Here is a 21,500-nt window from a genome sequence, read left to right on the forward strand (position 1 = left end):
TCAAGTGATTCTTGTCCCTCAGCCTCCTGAGTAGCTGGGACTACATGCACGTGCCACTACACCTGGCTAATTTTTGAATTTTTTAGTAGAGACCGGGTTTCACCATGTTGGCCAGGCTGGTGTGGAACTCCTGACTTCAGGTAATCCACCTGCCTCGGCCTCCCAAAGTGCTGGGGTTACAGGCGTGAGCCACCATGCCTGGCTAAATCAACTACTTTAAATTCTCTCATATATATCTCTCATATTCTCATTTATATCTCATTTGTATTTCTTTGTTCATTCTGTTTTCTCAGCCTAAGATACTTTAAACTTTCCTTGATCTCTCCAGCTTGAAATAATCTTTCTATTTTCTAGATTTCTATAATACTTACCACTTTCTATTAATGTTTTAAGTGAATTATTTACATGTTCACTTTCCCCTTGAAACTATGAATGCTTGAGGTCATGATCTTTGCTCATATATATATATTCCCACTGTACATACAACTGTTGTTTTTAACAGTGTCACTCTGTCACCAGGCTGGAGTGCAATGGCACGTCTTGGCTCACTGCAACCTCCGCCTCCGGGGTTCAAGCAATTCTCCCTGCCTCAGCCTCTCAAGTAGCTGAGATTACAGGTGCCTGCCACCACGCCTGGCTAATTTTTGTATTTTTAGTAGAGACGGGGTTTCACCATATTGGCCAGGCTGGTCTCGAACTGACCTCAGGTGATCCACCTGCTTTAGCCTCCCAAAGTGCTGGGATTACAGGCATCAGCCACCGCCCCCAGCCAAATTTTTTTTTTTTTTTTTTTGAGACAGAGTTTCACTCTTGTTGCTCAGGCTGGAGTGCAATGGCGCAATCTCGGCTCACAGCAACCTCTGCCTTCTGGGTTCAAGCGATTCTCCTGCCTCAGCCTCCTGAGTAGCTGGGATTACAGGTATGCACCGCCACGCCTGGCTAATTTTGAATTTTTAGTAGAGACGGGGTTTCTCCATGTTGGTCAGGCTGGTCTCGAACTCCCGAGCTCAGGTGATCCACCCGCCTCGGCCTTCCAAAGTGTTGGGATTATAGGCATGAGCCACTGTGCCTGGCCCAAGATGGTATTTTTAATATATTAAAATTCTTATATTTTCGTAGCTTAATCTCCTTTAAAACTAACTGCTTGTGGCTGGGTGCGGTGGCTCATGCTTGTAATCCCAGCATTTTGGGAGGCTTAGGTGGGTGGATCACAGGGTCAGGAGTTCGAGACCAGCGTGGCCAACACAGTGAAACCCTGTCTCTACTAAAAATATAAAAAATTAGCCAGACATGGTGGCAGGTGCCTGTAATCCCAGTTACTCAGGAGGCTGAGGCAGGAGAATCGCTTGAAACCAGGAGGCTGAGGTTGCAGTGAGCCAAGATTGCACCATTGCACTCCAGCCTGGGCAACAAGAGCGAGACTCCATCTCAAAAAAAAAAAAAAACAAAACCAAAAACTAACTGCTTGTTACCCCACTGAAATCATATTTGTTTTGGGTTTTTTTTTTTTTTTAGGTAAGGTCTTACTCTTGCCCAGGCTGGGGTGTAGTGGTGCAATCATGACTCACTGCAGCCTTGACCTCCTGGGCTCAAGTGATCCTCCTTCCTTAGCCTCCTGAGTAACTGGGACTACAGGTGCACGCCACCATGCCTGGCTAATTTTTTTAATATTTTGTAGACACGGGGTTTCACCATGTTTTTCAGGCGGGTCTTAAACTTCGGAGCTCAAGCAATCTGCCTGCCTTGGCCTCCCAAAGTGCTGGGATTACAAGCCTGAGCCACCACGCCCTGCCAAAATCATGGTTTTTGATTCACAGGTATTCAAAGACCTGGACCAATGCATTGTTCCAGTACACATATCGCAGCTAAATCTCTCGGCCATACTCTGGTAACAGTAAGTGTGAATGAATGTGACAAGTACTTGGAGAGCAGTGCTACATTTGCTGCTTATGAACCCCTAAAGGTAAGATATTTCATGGTAAGGAACTGGCATTTCTTTTAATGGACTCAACTATGTCTGCTTATGGGCTTACTAGCTATCTGTGGTCCCTACTAAGGATCAATGACATTTATGTTCTCTTTACTTGCCACTTTTTTGTTTTTAGATCTACAGCTCTCTCCTCAAACCTAAGTCTCCAGGGAGTTTACTCCCTCATGCTTCTGTCACAGGAATATCTTTAAGTTGTATCAGAAAGTTTTAGATGTTCTCCTTTCTTCTTTTTTACTGAGGTATAAAATATGTACAGAAAAGTTCATAAAGTACACTAATCTTAAGGTGCTATCTGAATTTTTACATGTGCATATATCTCTGTAAATACCAAAGTTAGTATATTAGTGTACTCTCTTTTGAAGAACCCTGAAAGATAATTTCTGTCCTATGGAAGGAAGTCAATCATCTTTTACCCTATATACTTATGGATTTTAAGCACAGAAGCCATTATATTGAGCCCTAAGGACTGGTTCATTATAATGAAGATAGTGTGATAAGTGGTTCTGATGGCAGTGGCAGCCTGTCTGGAGCAGCTGCTGCCATCACACCAGCTGCAGCAGGGAGATGCAGCTGGGGCTGCACACTCCGTGGAGCCGTTTGGAACCGACGCCAAGTGGGAGCCCCAGGAGCCCCACTCCTTCTGAGCTGGTGGGGCGGGAGCTCCCTGGGTGCAGCTTTGGCTGCCCAAGTCATGACTGCGGACCCAGGCCTCCTGCTCCACCGAGCAGGCAGGAGATGCACCCCTGCCCCAGCCCCACTACCCCCTTGCCATGAAACTGCAGCTACTCAAATGGCAGCTGTGGACCCAGGCATCCTTGTACTCTTGGGAACCCAGGAAGGCCCCTTCTGCACTCTCCCGCTGCCTGGCTTCTTCCTGCTGTCAGCACCAACTCCAATCTCAGAACAAAGTTGGGCCAATCCTGGGCGCTGTCACAATCTGGCCAGATGAGCACATGCTTGGGGCAATTTTAACATGCCAGGCCCCTGCTGCCTTGGCCCCCTCCAGACTTTGGGCACCAATAAGCATAGGAGGGAAGCCAAAGAGGAGCTGAGGGCAGCTCGGCACTGGCCCGCAGGTGCCCCTTGGCACCTACAGCCTCGGTGCCATGAACAGCGGCAGGAGGCAGACAAGTTCCTGGGCAGAAGGTGCAGTCCCTGGTGAGGCCCTACCTTCAGGCCAGGTAGGGCCTGAAGCCTGGGGTCCAGGCTGCCAGTCCCGCAGACCAGAGTGGGAACTTGTGATGCCTTTTCCAGACCCAGCCATGGCTGCCCATGGACCAATCAGTGTGGACTTCCTCCCCTCTGATGCCCATAAAAGCTCCAGGCTCAGCCAGAGCTGGGCAGAAGACATTGGGCAACCAGCTGCAGAGAGGAGCTACCAACTCCAGGGCCTCCTCTCTGCTGAGAGCTGCAGACACTGGGATGACCAGCAGCAGAGAGGTACTACCCACTCCAGGGCCTCCTCTGAGCTATTCTGTTACTCAATAAAGCTCTTCTTCACCTTGCTCACCCTCCACTTGTTCTGCATATCTTATTCTTCCTGGATGCAGGACAAGAACTTGGGACCTTCCCAATGGCAGGGCTGAAAGAGCTATAACACAAACAGGGCTGAAACATGCCCCTTGCTCACCACGTTGTGGGTGAAGAGAAGGAGAGAAGAACTGTGACTCTTCAGGGAGCCGAGACCTGGGAGCTCCCCAAGCCAGGGCTGTGACTCCCACTTTGGGGCCCTGTGGTTCCTGGAGTCTCTAAGCTTCCAGGCACCACTGTGTTCCCCAGTAGCAGCGTGGAAGCTGCTTGCAGTGCACCTGATCTAGCCACAGGCTTGCAGAGAGCCAGTGCCCATGCCGGCACCTGGAGCTGCCTGTCCCACTGCAGCAACTGGTGTGCCTGACTGCAGTGGCTGGACCCCATGCTTACTCACTCACACACCTGTTTTGACTCCATGCCTGGCTCACCCTTGGCAGGTGTGAGATCCAGGCTGGTAGCATGAGCCAAGCACAGCCTGCCAGGCCGAGTGGATGGAATGAGCCCAGTGGGCCCAAACAAAACTTGGGCAAAGGTGCCACCAGCCACAGAGGTTTCCAGCCAGAAAAGCGACACCCTAAGGATCCTGCAACAGTTCAAAATAAAAGTAGATAGAGACTGGCATGGTTTCTACATCCTATTTGATTCCAGCAGTAGCTAAAATTGGTATCTACAAGTTCTTGCTGATAGATACTGACAAATCCTGACTCAATGCCTCTTGGAATAAGGAGCACCCACAGGGAAAAATGTTAACACTAATGAAAGAAGTAAAGTAAGGTAAAAGAAAAAAGATAAATTATTCATTCAAATTTGCATTTTAAGTTGGCCTCATTGTACATTGTGTAGCATATATATTAAATATATGGTTCAAGTATATTTCACTAGTTCCCTGGGTGGGTGAATCCTCCTTCTTGCCTAATTAAATGCAAGTGCTTGGCTGTGGCTCATTGTAAAGTTCCATTAGGTTTTTTCTTACTTTTATCATTGTCCTTAGGCTTATTTTATATATATTGAGTGTCCACAAATCAGATCTCCCCTGAATGAAAGTCGTCCTTAAAGGAAAGGAAGTGATGATGATTTTCTTTTTCTACCTAGTATGTTAGTCACGTGTCTTTCCCCTTGCCTGATGAAAAACAAATTGTTTAAAAATATGTGTGTTCTACCCTTGTTATCATTACTATGTTTCAGTACATGGTACAGTTCTCAATTTGTCCTTTTATATTATCAGCTCAATTCGGTTCATCTGGTTAGTTTTTGACTATACATCTAAGAAAAAGGAATCATTTGTTTTGCTTTTTCAGAAAGGCCATCTATGAGACCTCTGTGTTTATTTTTTCCATTCGTTTCTTCTGTCAAAAACTTTTTTTTTTTTTTTTTTGAGACAGAGTCTCACTCTGTTGCCCCAGCTGGAATGCAGTGGTGCAATCTCGGCAACCTCCACCCCCTAGGTTCAAGCGATTCTTGTGCCTCAGCCTCCCAAGTGGGTGGGATTACAGGTGCACACCATGATGCCCAGCTAATTTTTGTATTTTTAGTAGATATGGAGTTTTGCCATGATGGCCAGGCTGGTCTCGAATTCCTGGGCTCAAGGGATCCGCCTGCCTTGGCCTCCCAAAGTGCTTGCATTACAGGCATGAGCCACCACACCTGGCCAAAAACTTGTATGGCACTGTGTAACATGTCTTTTTTTTTTTCCTGAGACCAAGTTTTGATCTTGTTGCCCAGGCTGGAGTGCAATGGCACAATCTTGGTTCACTGCAACCTCTGCCTCCAACTGATTCTCCTGCCTCAGCCTCCCAAGTAGCTGGGATTACAGGCGTGCACCACCATGCTCAGTTAATTTTGTATTTTTAGTAGAGATGATGGGATTTCACCATGTTGGCCAGGCTGGTCTCAAACTCCTGACCTTAAGTGATCCACCCACCTCAGCCTCCCAAAGTGCTGGGATTACAGGCATGAGCTACCGCACCTGGCCACATGTCTTTTTGTAACACTTATTATACTCTTTACCTACTCTAAGTCTGTCTCTCCCAGATTGTGAGCTCCCCTGTGAGACAAGACTTTATTTGGATTTCTATTACTGTATCCTCATAAGTGAATATTTATTGAATTATATATACATTATTTAAGAGAATACTACCATCAGGGATAGAAATGTTCAGTTTTAATAGTACTCAATAATAAATATGACTGAACAGTTCTGAAAAGAAAGCATAGTTTGCTTACATTTTTAGAATAATTGCTTCAACTCTCTACTTCGTTTTAAAACTTAGTCACTGTACTGGGAGTTGAACAATGAGAACACATGGACACAGGGAGGGGAACATCACACACTGTGGCCTGTAAAGGGGTGGGGCCTCGGGAATGGATAGCATTAGGAGAAATACCTAACGTACATGATGGGTTGATGGGTGCAGCAAACCACCATGGCGCATGTATACCTAGGTAACAAACCTGCACATTCTGCACATGTATCCCAGAACTTAAAGTAAAATAAAAAAAAATTAGTCACTGTTGTGGACATTGTGTGCCATACAAAAATAACCTACACTTTGAGAATACTTCATTCCCCTAATGCCAGTTTCCTCATCTGTGAATGGGATACAACTTCTCTATACTGAATTGAGTAATACCTATCTTGTCTACTTCTTAGCTTATAAAGTTCTTGGAGAAATATGGTGAAGTGTATAGATGTATTATTTTTATATTTTTAGGGCAGAAGTTCTTTGATACATTAGTAAAATATCAGTTTAAAATGCTTATGCATCTTATCTTTCACTCTTTAGCCTGAAAAAAATGCTTATGCAGTTATTTATACAATACCTTTTCTGCACACAACATTGTACTAAATCCCAGTGAAGAAGAGAAATACTAAAACAAATTAGGTATAAGATACTGACTCCTCTTAAGGAGTTTATATAACTAGAGAAAACAACAAAAATTATTAGATTTATACATAGCATTTGACACACATATAATAACATTAGGAAATGAACAGGGTACAAATGAATGGTACAGATAAATACTGTAAGAGCTTAGAGGATGCAGAAGTGGTGTGGTCTAGAATGACTGGACACAAATTAATGGATAAAGTAACATAATAGTTAGGTTCAAATGATAGGTAGGATCCAAATTAGGTTGAGAAGCATTCCAAGTGAGAGGCATGGCATACATATCTCTTAATTTGGGAATTAAGTTTAATGTCATTTGCAGCATATTCAGATAACTAGTGTTTCACTTTAGAAAATTATTGAATTCCCTAACCTATCAGGAATTAATTTCTTTAAATATCATCAGGCTTTAAATCCTGTGGAAGTGGCATTGGTGACATGGCAGTCTGTGAAGGAAATGGTATTTGAAGGGGGTCCTCGTCCATGGATCTTGGAGCCCTCCCGATTTTTTTTGGAATTGAATGCGGAGAAGACAGAGAAGATTGGAATAGCACAAGTGTGGCTGCCATCTAAGAGAAAACAGAACCAGTACATCTACCGGATCCAATGCCTGGATTTAGGGGAACAAGTAGGAAAACAGTTTTTTATAACATTTTCTTTAGTGTAATACTCCAAATCCTTTGTACTTCCAGCCATTCCTTTTCAGATTCCGCTGAATTTAGTTTATGGACTAAATAGGAAAATTCTAATTATTGATCAAATGATTGTTTTTTCTAAAACCTTATTATCCTTAAAATATACCCAGAGGTTTCAATTTGCTCATCCAAGAATTCCAGCAGTTCACGAATTAACAAGATCTTTTTGTAGTAATGAGCTTATTTCACATTATTTGCAATCACATTATCATTATATTCACTTCCTTGTTTTGTAGACTTTAGGATATTTGGTTTCCCAACTTTAAGAATTCAAGGAAGGGAAACTTTGAAGTATCATCTATGGTTAGCAATTTTGAGGAACTAATTAGAGCTACACTGATACGAATAATAAATATATTTTATCTCTATCAGTTGAATTATTTTTAATTATTTTTATTTATTTATTTAGAGACAGGGTCTCACTCTGTTGCCCAAGCTGGAGCGCAGTGGCACGATCTCGGCTCACTGCACCCTCTGCCTCCCGGGTTCAAGCAATTCTTATGCCTCAGCCTCCTGAGTAGCTGGGATTATAGGCACACACCACCATGCCCAGCTAATTTTTGTTGTTGTTGTCGTTGTTGTTTTTGAGATGGAGTCTTGCTCTGTTGCCCAGGCTAGAGTGCAGTGGTGCAATCTCAGCTCACTGCAACCTCCGCCTTCCGGGTTCAAGAGATTCTCCTGTTTCGGCCTCCTGAGTAGCTGGGATGACAGGTGCACGCCACCACGCCTGGCTAATTTTTTGTATTTTTAGTAGAGATGGGGTTTTACCATGTTGGTCAGGCTAGTCTCAATCTCCTGACCTTGTGATCTGCCCAACTCGGCCTCCCAAAGTGCTAGGATTACAGGCGTGAGCAACCATGCCCAGCCATTTTTGTTTTTTTCTATAGACAGGGTTTCACTGTGTTGGCCAGACTGGTCTCAAGTTGCTGGAATCAAGTGATCCACCCACCTTGGCCTCCCAAAGTGCTGGGATTATAGGCATGACGCACTACACCCAGCTGAGTTTTAATTATTTTTAGAGGTACTGATGGATTTGCATAGTTTTCATTCACAGCTGTGCTGTACTTCTATCAAAATCAGTAACAAAGATTTGCAGTTTTACTGGGCTTGAGAATTCAAGGTATGACTGTGAAACAGCACAGCTAACCAGCACATAAGGGAATCAATGTAAGATTTTAACTTGATAAGAACTGTGCTGTAATCCATTGAACTTCATTCTATTTTATTTTATTTATTTATTTTTATTTTTTAGAGACAGGTTCTCACACTGCTGCCCAGGCTAGAGTGTAGTGGAACAATCGTAGCTCACTACATAGGTTTCTTTCTAATATTTGTAGTGAACTTTACTGTATATATAACTAGCTATCAGTAATTTCAGGGCTAATTACTTATTTTGGTCCTCAATCTTTTATTGTGGTAAAATTACCATCTTTTTTTTTTGAGATGGAGTTTCGCTCTTGTTGCCCAGGTGGGAGTGCAATGGCACAATCTTGGCTCACCATAACCTCCACTTCCTGGGTTCAAGTGATTCTCCTGCCTCAGCCTCCTGAGTAGCTGGGATTACAGGTATGCACCACCACACCCGGCTAATTTTGTATTTTTAGTAGAGATGGGGTTTCTTCATGTTGGTCAGGCTGATCTCAAACTCCTGACCTCAGGTGATCTGCCCACCTCGGCCTCCCAAAGTGCTGGGATTACAGGCATGAGGCACCGCACCCGGCCTAAAATTACCATCTTAATCATTTTTTTAAAATGTACAGTTCAATAGTATTATGTACATTCATAATCTTGTGCAGCCATCACTACCATCCATCTCTTTTCATCTTATACAACTGAAACTCAAAGGCTGGGCACAGTGGCTCACGCCTGTAATCCCAGCACTTTGGGGAATCAAGGCGGGAGGATCACTTGAGGCCAGGAATTCAAGGCCAGCCTGGACAACATAGTGAGACCCTGTCCCTACTTAAAAAGAAAAAATTAGCTGGGTGTCATGGCAGACACCTGTAGTCCTAGCTACTTGGGAGGCTGAGGCAGGAGGATCACTTGAGCCCAGTAGTTTGAGGTTACAGTGGGCTATGATCTAGTCACTGCACTCCAGCCTGGGTGACAGTGCAAGATCCCATCTCAAAAAACAAACAAACAAAACATATAGAAACTCTATACCCATTAAAGAATAACTCTTGGCTGGGTGTGGTGGCTTATGCCTGTAATTCTAGCACTTTGGGAGGCTGAGGCAGGTGGATCACTTGAGGTCAGGAGTATGAGACCAGCCTAGCCAACATGATGAAATCCCATCTCTGCTAAAAAAAAAAAAAACAAAAAAACTAGCCGGGTATGGTGGCATGTGCCTGTCATCTCAGCTACTCAGGAGGCTCAGGCAGAAGAACTGCTTGAACCCGGGAGGCAGAGGTTGAGGTGAGCTGAGATCGCGCCACTGCACTCCAGCCTGGGCGACAGAGTGAGACTGCGTGAAAAAAAAAAAGGCCGGGCGCGGTGGCTAACGCCTGTAATCCTAGCTCTTTGGGAGGACGAGGCAGGCGGATCACGAGGTCAGGAGATCGAGACCATCCTGGGTAACACGGTGAAACCCCATCTCTACTAAAAATAAAAAAAAAAAATTAGCCAGGCGTGGTGGCGCGTGCCTATAGTCCCAGCTACTCAGGAGGCTGAGGCAGGAGAATGGCGTGAATCCGGAAGGCGGAGCTTACAGTGAGCTGAGGTCATGCCACTGCACTCCAGCCTGGGTGACAGAGCGAGACTCCGTCTCAAAAAAAAAAAATAGCTCCCCATTTCTGCTTCACCCCAGTCCCTGGCAACCACCAATCTACTTTCTGTCTCTGTAATTTTGGCAACTCTAAGTACGTCACATAAATGGAATCATGTAGTATTTTTCTTTTTATGACTGGCCTATTTCACTTAACATAATGTTCTCAAGGTTTATTCACACTGTAGTATATGTCAGAATTTCCTTCCTTTTAAGGCTGCATATGTATATATAAAATATGTACATATAAAATTATATACATATATATGTATATATGAAATTTTGTGGCCGGGCGCAGTGGCTCACGCCTATAATTCCAGCACTTTGGGAGACCGAAGCGGGCAGATCATTTGAGTTCAGGAGTTCGAGACCAGCCTGGCCAATATGGTGAAACCCCATCTCTACTAAAAATACAAAAATTAGCTGGGCGTGGTGGTGGGCACCTGTAATCTCAGCTACTTGGGAGGCTGAGACAGGAGAATCGCTTGAACCTGGGAAGTGGAGATTGCAGTGAGCCGAGATCATGCCATTGCACTCCAGCCTGGGCAATAGAGCAAAAGTCACTCTCAAAAAAAAAAAAAAGAAAGAAAGAAAAGAAAAGAAAAAGAAATTTTGCTTATCCACTCATCCATTGATGGACACTTGGGTTGCTTAGAGTAAGGTTTTAGTGATCATGAATAATGCTGCTGTTGAGCAGGCATAGTGGCTCACACCTGTAATCCCAGCATCTTGGGAAGTTGAGGCAGGTGGATCAGTTGAGGCCAGGAGTTCGAGATCAGCCTGGCCAACATGGCAAAGCCCTGTCTCTACTGAAAATACAAAAATTAGCCGGGTGTGGTTGCACGTGCCTGTAGTCTTAGCTACTCAGGAGGATGAGTCACAAGAATCTCTGGAACCCATAAGGCGGAGGTTACAGTGAGCCAAGATCATGCCACTGCACTCCAGCCTGGGCAACAGAGTGAGACTTTTTCTCAAATAATAATAATAATAATAACAACAGCAATAATAATAATAATGCTGTCAACAAATACAGCTATCTGTCAAGATCCTGCTTTTTAATTGTTTTGGGTATATATACCCAGAAGTGGAATTGCTTGATCATATGGTAATTCTATTTTTAATTTCTTGAGGAACCATCGTACTATTTTCCACAGCAGCTGTACCATTTTACTTTCCTACCAACAGTGCACAAGGGTTCCCATTTCTCCAGAACCTCACCAACACTTGTTATTTTCAGTTTCTTTCTTTTTTTTTTTTTAGATGTAGTTTGACTCTTGTCACCCAGGCTGGAGTGCAATGGTATGATCTTGGCTCACTGCAACCTCCGCCTCCCGGGTTCAAGTGATTCTCTTGCCTCAGTCTCCCAAGTAGCTGGGACTACAGGCGTGTGGCAATATGCCTGGCTAATTTTTGTGTTTTTAGTAGAGACGGGGTTTCACCATATCGGCCAGGCTGGTGTTGAACTCCTGACCTCAGGTGATCTGCCCACCTCAGCCTCCCAAAGTGCTGGGATTACAGGTGTGAGCCACCGCGCTGGGCCTTTGCCCATTTTTTGAATCAGTCTTTTACTATTGAGTATGATGTTAACTGTGGTAAGGCTTTTATCATGTTGAGATAGTTTCCTTCATTTCCTAGTTTTTTGAGTGAGCTATTTAGTAATTTCAGGTCTGATTAACCCTCATTTGAAGTTTCCTAACTTCTTTTTGTTTCCACATTCTGTTATTCATTACTACTTCTACTAGAGATGAGTGGAAACACAAATTAGTTTTTTCACTTATCAACTTGTAACAAAATATTTGGTGGAGGAAAAGACTGAAATAATTGGTCAAAGTTAGATTTTTTTTTTTTTTCCTGAGACAGTGTCTCACTATGTTGCTCAAGCTGGTCTTGAACTCCTAGGCGCAAGCAATCCTCCTGCCTCAGACTTCCAACCAGCTGAGATTACAGGTACACACCACCACACCCAGTCAAAGTTAGATTTTTTTTTTTTTTAGACAGGGTCTCACTCTGTTGCCCAGGCTGAAGTGCAATGGCATGAACATGGCTCACTGTAGCCTTGACCTCCTGGATTCAAGCGATCCTCCTGCTTCAGTCTCCGAAGTAACTGAGACTACAGGTGTGCACCACCATGCCTGGCTAATTTTTAGATTTTTTGTAGAGATGGGGTCTTACTATGTGATGGTCTTGAACTAGGCTCGTGATCCTCCCAAAGTGCTGGGATTATAGGCATGAGCCACTGTGCCTGACCTAGATTTTTTTAATGTTCCAGTTGTTTTCAAATTTTCATGATATTATTAATGCCCTTTAGCATAGATAATTAAGAACTATAATGTCTTTAAGGGATTTGACGGATTATAATGTGAAAGGGACTCTCTATACTGGAATTTGAATAATTCTAACACATTTATATTGGCATGACTGACATCAAGTATCTACCCACAATTATCTCTTCCTCTGTGACTTCCTTAAAGGTTCTCACATTCCGAATTGGAAATCATCCAGGTGTCCTGAACCCTAGTCCAGCTGTAGAGGTTTTGCAGGTTCGCTTCATTTGTGCCCACCCTGCCAGTATGTCAGTAACTCCAGTATACAAGGTGCCAGCTGGTGCCCAGCCATGTCCTCTGCCACAGCACAACAAATGGCTGGTAAGTACAGAGTATGTTTCCAACTAAGTTGGCACTTTTATCTTCTGTGCTTTAGAGATAGAGTCTGGAATTCTTTGGGGTATATATCCAGAAGTAGAATTGCCAGATCATATGGTAATTCTATTTTTGATTTTTTGAGGAACTGCCATACAGTTTTCCACAGCAGCTGTACCATTTTACATTCTTACCAACAGTGCACAAGGGTTCCCATTTCTCCACTTATCAACATTGAATGAACTATTTTACTCATTACTCATTTTCTGATAGTGTCTGAGGAGAGGTGATTAAACTGATTAGAATTGGCTACACTTGTTTACTATACTTAAGTACATAATCAGCTTGTGATAATGGCAATAGACACTTGAGATCTGACTACATAACTTCCAAATTTTGCTGATATCCTTCGCTACCAAATCTTTTATTAACAATATTAATAAATAATAAAATTTACCTCTTCTCCAAACCAATCATGAAGAATAGTGATAAACAATAATGTAGCTACTAAGTAGGCAACAGGGTATGAAAAATAAATGAGTTATCTATCCTAGAAAGTAGAACATCATATTATATAATAAACAATGTTGAGTACAGGTCCAAGCTTGGGAGCATAGAAGTCATTACTTAACCTATACAGAACAATTAGTTATTCCCATTTTCTGGATGAGAAAACCGAGCCTCCTAAAAGTCGATTAATTTTCCCAGTCATAAAGCTAGAAAGGAACACATTCTGTCTGACTCCAAAGTACATGTTATTTATGCCATACTGCCTTTTATTATGAAGAACAACAGTATGGGATGTTACAGGTTGTGAACCCATTTTTTTGAGTCAGACTTCACATCAAATATTATTTGAAGTTTATGAAGGAGTTACTATTTTTTTAAAGCACTCTGAGTGGAGTAGAATAAAAGTTACCCCTATAACATCATTGTCATTCAATGGCATTTTTCTTTTCATTTGAAATAATTCAAATTTACAGGCAAGTTGCAAGAAAAGAACTTTTTTCCCTGAATTATTTGAGAGTGAGTTACAGACATGATTCTCCATCACCCTATTGACATACACTAGCATATATTCACCCTTTTTTTTTTTTTTTTTTTTGAGACAGGATCTCACTGCAGTCATCCAGGCTGGAGCACATGGCACCATCTGCCACCTCAACTTTCCCCAGTCAGGTGATTTTCCCAACTCAACCCCCCAGTTAGCTGGGATTATAGGTGTGTGCCACCATGCTGGCTAATTTTTTGTATTTTTAGTAGAGATGGGGTTTTGCCATGTTGCCCAGGCTGGTCTCGAACTCCTGGGCTCAAGGGATCCACCCACCTCAGTCTCACAAAGTGCTGGGATTAGAGGTGTGAGCTACCGCGCCCAGCAGATCACCCTTTTAAAGTGTTCAAATCAAAGTTGTGCAACCATCGGTGCTATCTAACTTCAGGTCATTTTCATTTTCTCCGGAAGAAACTCCATACCCATTAGCAGTCACTCCTTATTTCCTCCATTTCCTAGCCCCGGCAACCCCACTGATAGACTTTCTGTCTCTATGGATTTGCCTATTCTGACGTTTCATATGAATGGAATAATACAATTATGTGTCCTTTGTGCCTAGCTTCTTTCATTTAGCATGTTTTCAAGTTTCATTCATATGGTAGCCTGTATCAGTAGTGCATTTTTTATGGCTAAGTAATATTCCATTGTGTAGATATACTACATTTTGTTTATCCAGCCATCAGTTGATGGATATATGTGTTGTTTCCACCTTTGGCTATTATGAATAATGCTGCCATGAACTCACAAGTTTTTTTGTGAGTATATGTCTTCATTTCTCTTGAGTATATAGCTAAGAGTGGAATTGGTGGTTTGTATGTTAATTCCATGCTTAGCCTTTTGAAGAACTTCCAGCTGTTTCCAAAGTGGCTGCACCATTTTACATTTCCACTAGCAGTGTGTGAGGCTTCCAGGTTCTCCATATCCTTGCCAACAATTACTATTATTTGTCATTTTGATTATAGCCTTCCTAGTGGGTGTAAAGTGGTATCTCATTGTGGTTTTGATTTGTATTTTCCACTGTCTAATTATGTTGCACATTTTTTTTTTTTTGAGATGGAGCTTCATTCTTTTCGCCCAGGCTGGAGTGAAGTGGTGCAATCTCAGCTCACTGCAACCTCCAGCCCCCGGGTTCAAATGATTCTCTTGCCTCATCCTCCTGAGTAGCTAGGATTATAGGTATGCACCACCACGCCCAGCTAATTTTTGTACTTTTAGTAGAAACGGGGTTTCACCATGTTGGCCAGGCTGGTCTCAAACTCCTGACCTCAACTGATCCACCCGCCTCGGCCTCCCAAACTGCTGGGATTACAGGCGTGAGCCACTCTGCCTGGCCTATGTTGTGTATCTTTTTATGTGCTTATTGGCCATTTGTATATCTTCTTTTGACAAATGTATATTCAGATCCTTTGCCAATTTTTAATTGAACTATATGTCTTTTTATTGAGTTGCAAGAGTTCTTCATTTCATATATTCTGCATACAAGTCTCTTTTCAGATATATGATTTGCAAAAATGTTCTCTCATCACATGGGTTATCTTCTACTTTTTTTTTTTTAAGACACAGGGTCTCACTTTTCACTCAAGCTGCAGTGCAGTGACATGATCATAGGTCACTGTAACCTCCAACTCCTGGGCTCAAGCTAACTATCCTCTCACCTCAGCCTCCTAAGTGGCTGGGACTACAGTCACATGCCACCATACCCAGCTAATTTTTTTTTTTCTGTAGAGATGAGGTCTCACTATATTGCCCAGGCTGGTCTCAAACTCCTGGCCTCAAATGATACTCCAGCCTTGGCCTCCCAAAGTGCTGGGATTACAGGCATAAGCCACCATGCTTGGCCTCACTTTTCTAATGACATCTTTTGAAGCACAAAAGTTTTTAACTTTGATGAATTCCAATTTATCAATTTTGTTACTATGGTTGTTGTTTGTACTTTTGGTGTCATATCTAATCTAAGAAACCATTGCCTAATCCAAGGGCATGAAGATTTATGCCTTTGATTTATTCTATGAGTTTTATAGTTTTAACTCTTACATTTAGCTCTCTGATCCACTTTCAGTTCATTTTTATGGTGTGAGGTAGGGATCTAACTTCATTATTGTGTTTTGGTTTTGTTTTGTTTTTTTCTTTTCTTTTCTTTTCTTTTTTTTTTGAGACTGAGTCTCACTCTATTGCCCAGGCTGGAGTGCAGTGGTGTGATCTTGGCTCACTGCAATCTCTGCCTCCTGGGTTCAAGTTATTCTCATGGCTCAGCCTCCCCAGTAGCTGGAATTACAGGTGCCCGCCACCATGCCTGGCTAATTTTTGTATTTTTAGTAGAGACAGGGTTTCACCATATTGGCCAGGCTGGTCTCAAACTCCTGATCTCAAATGATCTGCCCGCCTTGGCCTCCCAAAGTGCTGGGATTACAGGCATGAGCCACTGTGCCCAGCCTCACTTCATTTTTTTTACATGTTGGTATCCACTTGACACAGCACCATTTGTTTAAAAGATTATTTCTTATACCTTGAGTTGTCTTGGCATTATTGTTGCAAATCTGTTAACCATAAACATGAGAGTTTATTTTTGGACTCTAAAATCTATTCTATTAATCTATACATCTTTATGTCAGTACCACACTGTCTTGATCACTGTAGTTTTGTAGTAAGTTTTGAGGTTGGGAAGTATGAATTTTACAACTTTGTTCTTTTTCAATATTATTTTGGCTATTCTGAGTCCCTTGCATTTCCACATAAATTTTTAGGGTCAGCTTGTCAAAGCCAGCAGAGATTTTGATAGGGATTGCATTGAATCTGTAGATCAGTTTGAGGAGTATTGCCATTTTGATAATATTGCCTTTTGATTTATGAACATGGATATCTTTCTGTTTATTGGTATCTTTAATTTCTTTCAACAATGTTTCCTGTTTAGAGTATACAAGTTTTATACTCATTAGATTTATTCCTAAATATTTTGCTTTTTTGATGCTATCATAATTGGAATTTTTTCTTTATTTTATTTTATTTATTTATTTTTTTTGAGATGGAGTCTTGCTCTGTCGCCGAGGCTGGAGTGCAGTGGTACGATCTCGGCTCACTGCAAGCTCTGCCTCCTGAGTTCACACCATTCTCCCTCCTCAGCCTCCTGAGTAGCTGGGACTACAGGCGCCCACTACCAAGCCTGGCTATTTTTTTTTTCTATTTTTAGTAGAGACAGGGTTTCACCTTGTTAGCCAGGATGGTCTCAAGCTCCTGATCTCATGATTCACCCACCTCAGCCTCCCAAAGTGCTGGGATTACAGGAGTGAGCCACTGCACCTGGCCTTTAGTTTTATTTTTAGGCCAGGTGCTGTGGCTCACGCCTGTAATCCCAGCACTTTGGGAGGCCGAATTGGGTGGATCATCTAAGGTCAGGAGTTCAAGACCAGCCTGGCCACTGTGGCTGGTAACTCATTGGTTATTTAGGAGTGTTTTTAATTTCCACACATTTGTGAATATTCCAGATTTCCTGTTACTGATTTCTAATTTCACTCCACTGTGATTAGAGAACATATTTTTAAATTTAAATCCTCCCCCCAACCCCAGCCTTTTTTTTTTTTTTTTAAAGAAATATGGGTCCCAGCTGGATGCAGTGGCTCATGCCTGTAATCCCAGCACTTTGGAAGGCCAAGGCAGGTGGATCACTTGAGCCCAGGAGTTGGAGACCAGCCTGGGCAACATGGCAAAACCCCATCTCTACCAAAAATACAAAAATTAGCCAGTCTTGTAACCTGGTCTCAAAATAAATAAATAAATAAATAGACAAAAATTTTTAAAAAATAAAGCAGGGTCTCAACCAGCCTGGACAATATAGTGAGACCTTGTCTGTACAAAAAATTTAAGGCCGGGTGCGGTGGCTCATGCCTCTAATCCCAGCACTTTGGGAGGCTGACGTGGGAGGATCACTTGAGGTCAGAAGTTCAAGACCAGCCTGGCCAACACGGTGAAACCCCATCTCTACTAAAAATACAAAAATTAGTCAGATGTGGTGGCATATGCCTGTGAGTCCAGCTACTCAGGGGGCTGAGGTATGAGAATCGCTTGAACCCAGGAGATGGAGGTTGCAGTGAACCGAGATCACACCACTGCACTCCAGTTTGGGCAACAAAGCAAGACTGTGTCTCAAAAAAAAAAAATTAAAAATTAGCCAAGCATGGTAACGTGCTCCTGTAGTCCCAGCTACTGGGGAGGCTGAGGTGGGAGGATTGCTTGAGCCAGGTAAGTGGAAGCTCCAGTGAGCCAAGATTGCGCCACTGCACTCCAGCCTGGGTGACAGAGTGAGACTCTGTCTCAAAAAAAAAAAAAAAAAAAGAAAGGAAAAGGAAAGAAAAAACAACAGGGTTTACCACCCTGTTGAGTCTACCACCATCTCTAAATTGCACTGGTTAACTTTTACCCTTAGTAACTGAACACAGCACAGCTGCAGTTTCATACCATGCATGACAAGGTAGCCACCCAGGAATTAAAGGTTCCTCATCCCCCACCCTTTCATCCTTTCTCATCCCAAACCACCGTTTCTGTGCCACAGTGCCATTCTATCAAATCCCACCTCAATCACACCAATTGTTCAGGAAAAACTCTCAAACTGTGTTTTTCCTCTGCCCTCACACCACCACAACAATCGTTAACACAGAAGATTTCTGTTTCATGAAAAATATGAGAGAGGGAAGAAGAAAAAAGAAGACTTCTGTAACCAAACGTATGGGTTTTTTTCCCCACACATCAAGCAGCAGACACCAGCTGGGTGTTCTCCAATTCAATTCTGACACTATCTACCTGGAGTTACTGTCAGATCTCACAGGTTGAGGGCTCAGTCACCAAGACTGCCCACACCTAAGACACAAGTTGCAAATCCAGGCCTCCAGAACTTCTGACCAACTGGCCTCTAGTTGGGGTTCCCCTGACCTCTTTGGGTTCAATTAATTTGCTGAAGTTGAGAGGTGAAGCCAGCTGGGCTTCTGGGTCTGGTGGGGACTTGGAGAACTTTACTGTCTAGCCAAAGGATTGTAAACACATCAATCAGCACTCTGTAAAAACACACCAATCAGCGCTTTGTGTCTAGCTAAAGGTTTGTAAATGCACCAGTCAGCACACTGTAAAAATGGACCAATCAGTGCTCTGTAAAATGGACCAATCAGCACTCTGTAAAATGGACCAATCAGCGCTCTGTAAAATGGACCAATCAGCACTCTGTAAAATGGACCAATCAGCGCTCTGTAAAATGGACCAATCAGCAGGATGTGGGCGGGGCCAAATAAGGGAATAAAAGCTGGCCACTGAGCCGACAGTGGCAACCTGCTTGGTTGCTTTTCTGTGTTGTGGAATATTTGTTCATTTGGTCTTCACAGTAAATCTTGTTGCTTCTTACTCTTTGGGTCCACACTACCTTCATGAGCTGTAACACTCACCACGAAGGTCTGCAGCTTCACTCCTGGAGCCAGTGAGACCACGAACCCACCAGGAGGAATGAAGAACTTCTGATGTGCCACCTTTAAGAGCTGTAACACTAACTGTGAAGGTCTGCAGCTTTACTCCTGAAGCCAGCGAGATGATGAACCCACTGGGAGGAATGACCAAGTCCAGACGTGCCACCTTTAAGAGCTGTAACACTCAAGGCGAAGGTCTACAGCTTCACTCCTGAAGTCAGCGAGACCAGGAACCCACCAGAAGGAAGGAACTCTGGACACATCTGAAGGAACAAACTCCGTTTCTGACCAGTTCCGTAATTGGTCAGGAACCCACCGGAAGGAACCAATTACGGAAGCAGAGTGACTCATAGAACTCAGGGAAATATTTACTTATGTTTACCAGTTTATTATAAAGGATATTGTAAAGGATACAGATGAAGAGATACATAGGGTGAGATATAGGGATGGGGCGTGGAGCTTCCATGCCCTCACTGAGCATGCCATCCTCTGGGAATCTCCACCTGTTCAACTATCTACAAGCTCTAACTATTATTGAATTGTCTATTTCTTCCTCAATTCTGTCAGGTTTTGCTTCATGTATTTTGAGGCTCTGTTATTAGGTACATACGCATTTACAATTGTTACATCTTTTTAATAGATTGACCTTTGGCAATACCACAATGCAATTCTGACACCAATATGCAGTTAGCTCAGACTCCACGGTTTTAAAGGCACAGTTCCCAACAAGACTGCCCTCACTTCAGATGATAGTTGCAAATGGGGGGACTCACAGGCTACCCACTCTTATGACCAACAAGTTTGGTAATTTGTCAGAATGACTCACAGTTTTGTTATAAAGGATACAAATAATTTTGTATCCTTTTGAGAAAAATCTTCAGAGAGTCCCAGACACGCAGCGTCCATGCCCTCTCCATGGGATTAGGATCTGGTGAAAACATAACAGGTGGAACACATCAATGTGTTTACCAAACAGGAAATCCCACTGAGTTTTGGTGTCCAATGTTTTTTGTTTTTTGAGACAGGGTCTCACTCTGTTGCCCAGGCTGAGTGCAATGGCGTGATTATGGCTTGCTGCAGCCTCACTTCCTGGGCTTAAGTGATCCTCCCACCTCAGCCTCTAGAGGAGCTGGGACCACAGGTCTGTGCCATTACACTCAGTTAATTTTAAAATTTTTCTGTAGAGTCAGGGTCTCACTGGGTTGCCCAGGCTGGTCTTGAACTCCTGGGCTCAGGCAGTCTTCCTGTCTCGGCCTCCCAATGTGCTGGGATTGTAGGTGTGAACCACCATGCCCAGCTCCAGCGTTTTATTGGGATATTATTATGTAAACATGGTTATGTAAACATGATTAATTGAATAATTGGCCACGTGATTAAACTCTATCACCAGCCCTCCTCTTTTCCCTGGAGGTGGGGCTGCTATCACTTGACCCAAAACCTCATCCTTCTAATCACATGATTGGTCTTTCTGTCCTTATCCAACTCCATCCTGAGTCATCTCATTAGCATAAACTCAAATGTTATCCAAGGGGGCCACCATAAATAACAGACACAATCCTATTACTCAAGAAATTCCAAAGGTTTAGGGGTTACCTCCCAGGAACTGAGGACAACCTCTTTATTATAAATTATTATTTTATCATTATAAAATGACCTTTTCTTTAGTAACAATTTTTGTATTAAAGTCTATTTTGTCTGATGTTAGTGTAACTACTTCAGCTCTCTTTTGGCTACTGTTTGCATGATACATCTTTTTTTTTTTTCCATCCTTATACTTGTGACCCATGAGTGTCTCTTGCAGACAACATATAGCTGGGCCATTTAAAATTTTCATTATGCTAATCAGACTTTTCATGGAACATAAAATTTATTTACACTTAATGTAATTACTGATAAGGTAGGCATTATGTCTGCCATTTTGCTATTTGTTTTTTATATGTCATATGTCTTTTCTGTTCCTCTTCTTCCATTTCTTCCTTCTTTTTCTTTTCTTTTTTTTTTTTTTTTTTGGAAGCACAGTCTTGCTCTGTTGCCCAGGTTGGAGTATGGTGGCACTATCTCGACTCACTGCAACTTATACCTCCCAGGTTCAAGCAATTCTCCTGTCTCACCCTCCTGAGTAGCTGGGAATCCAAGAGCACATGCCACCATGCCCAGCTAATTTTTGTATTTTTAGTAGAGATGAAGTTTCATCATATTGGTCAGGCTGGTCTCAAACTCCTGACTTTGACTGATTTACCTGCCTTGGCCTCCCAAAGTTCTGGGTGTTTTTGTTGTTGTTATTTGTTTATTTATTTATTTATTTGAGATGGTCTCGCTCGGTCGCTTAGGCTGGAGTGCAGTGGTGCCATCTCTGCTCCCTGCAACCTCTGCCTCCTGGGTTCAAGTGATTCTCCTCAGAATCTCCTCCTAAGTAGTTGGGACTACAGGTGCACACCACCGTGCTTGGGAAATTTTTTGGTATTTTTGGTAGAGACAGGGTTTCATCATATTGGTCAG

At 42.8% G+C, this 21,500-nt stretch overlaps 1 protein-coding gene across 13 annotated transcripts in view; it reads left to right on the forward strand.

Annotated features, from left to right (window-relative positions):
* Window positions 1-21,500, forward strand: part of NUP210L (nucleoporin 210 like) — a 161,088-nt gene that overhangs the window by 52,218 nt on the left and 87,370 nt on the right. For all 13 annotated transcript variants that reach the window (XM_034936276.4, XM_034936263.3, XM_055113455.2 and 10 more), the window contains 3 exons: window positions 1,818-1,963; window positions 6,815-7,036; window positions 12,339-12,512. In XM_034936276.4, the coding sequence (XP_034792167.1) occupies window positions 1,818-1,963; window positions 6,815-7,036; window positions 12,339-12,512 (542 nt within the window). The remainder of the gene's footprint in view (window positions 1-1,817; window positions 1,964-6,814; window positions 7,037-12,338; window positions 12,513-21,500) is intronic.

Source organism: Pan paniscus, chromosome 1 (genome assembly GCF_029289425.2).
Source record: "Pan paniscus chromosome 1, NHGRI_mPanPan1-v2.0_pri, whole genome shotgun sequence".
NCBI classification, from domain to species: Eukaryota; Metazoa; Chordata; class Mammalia; order Primates; family Hominidae; genus Pan; species Pan paniscus.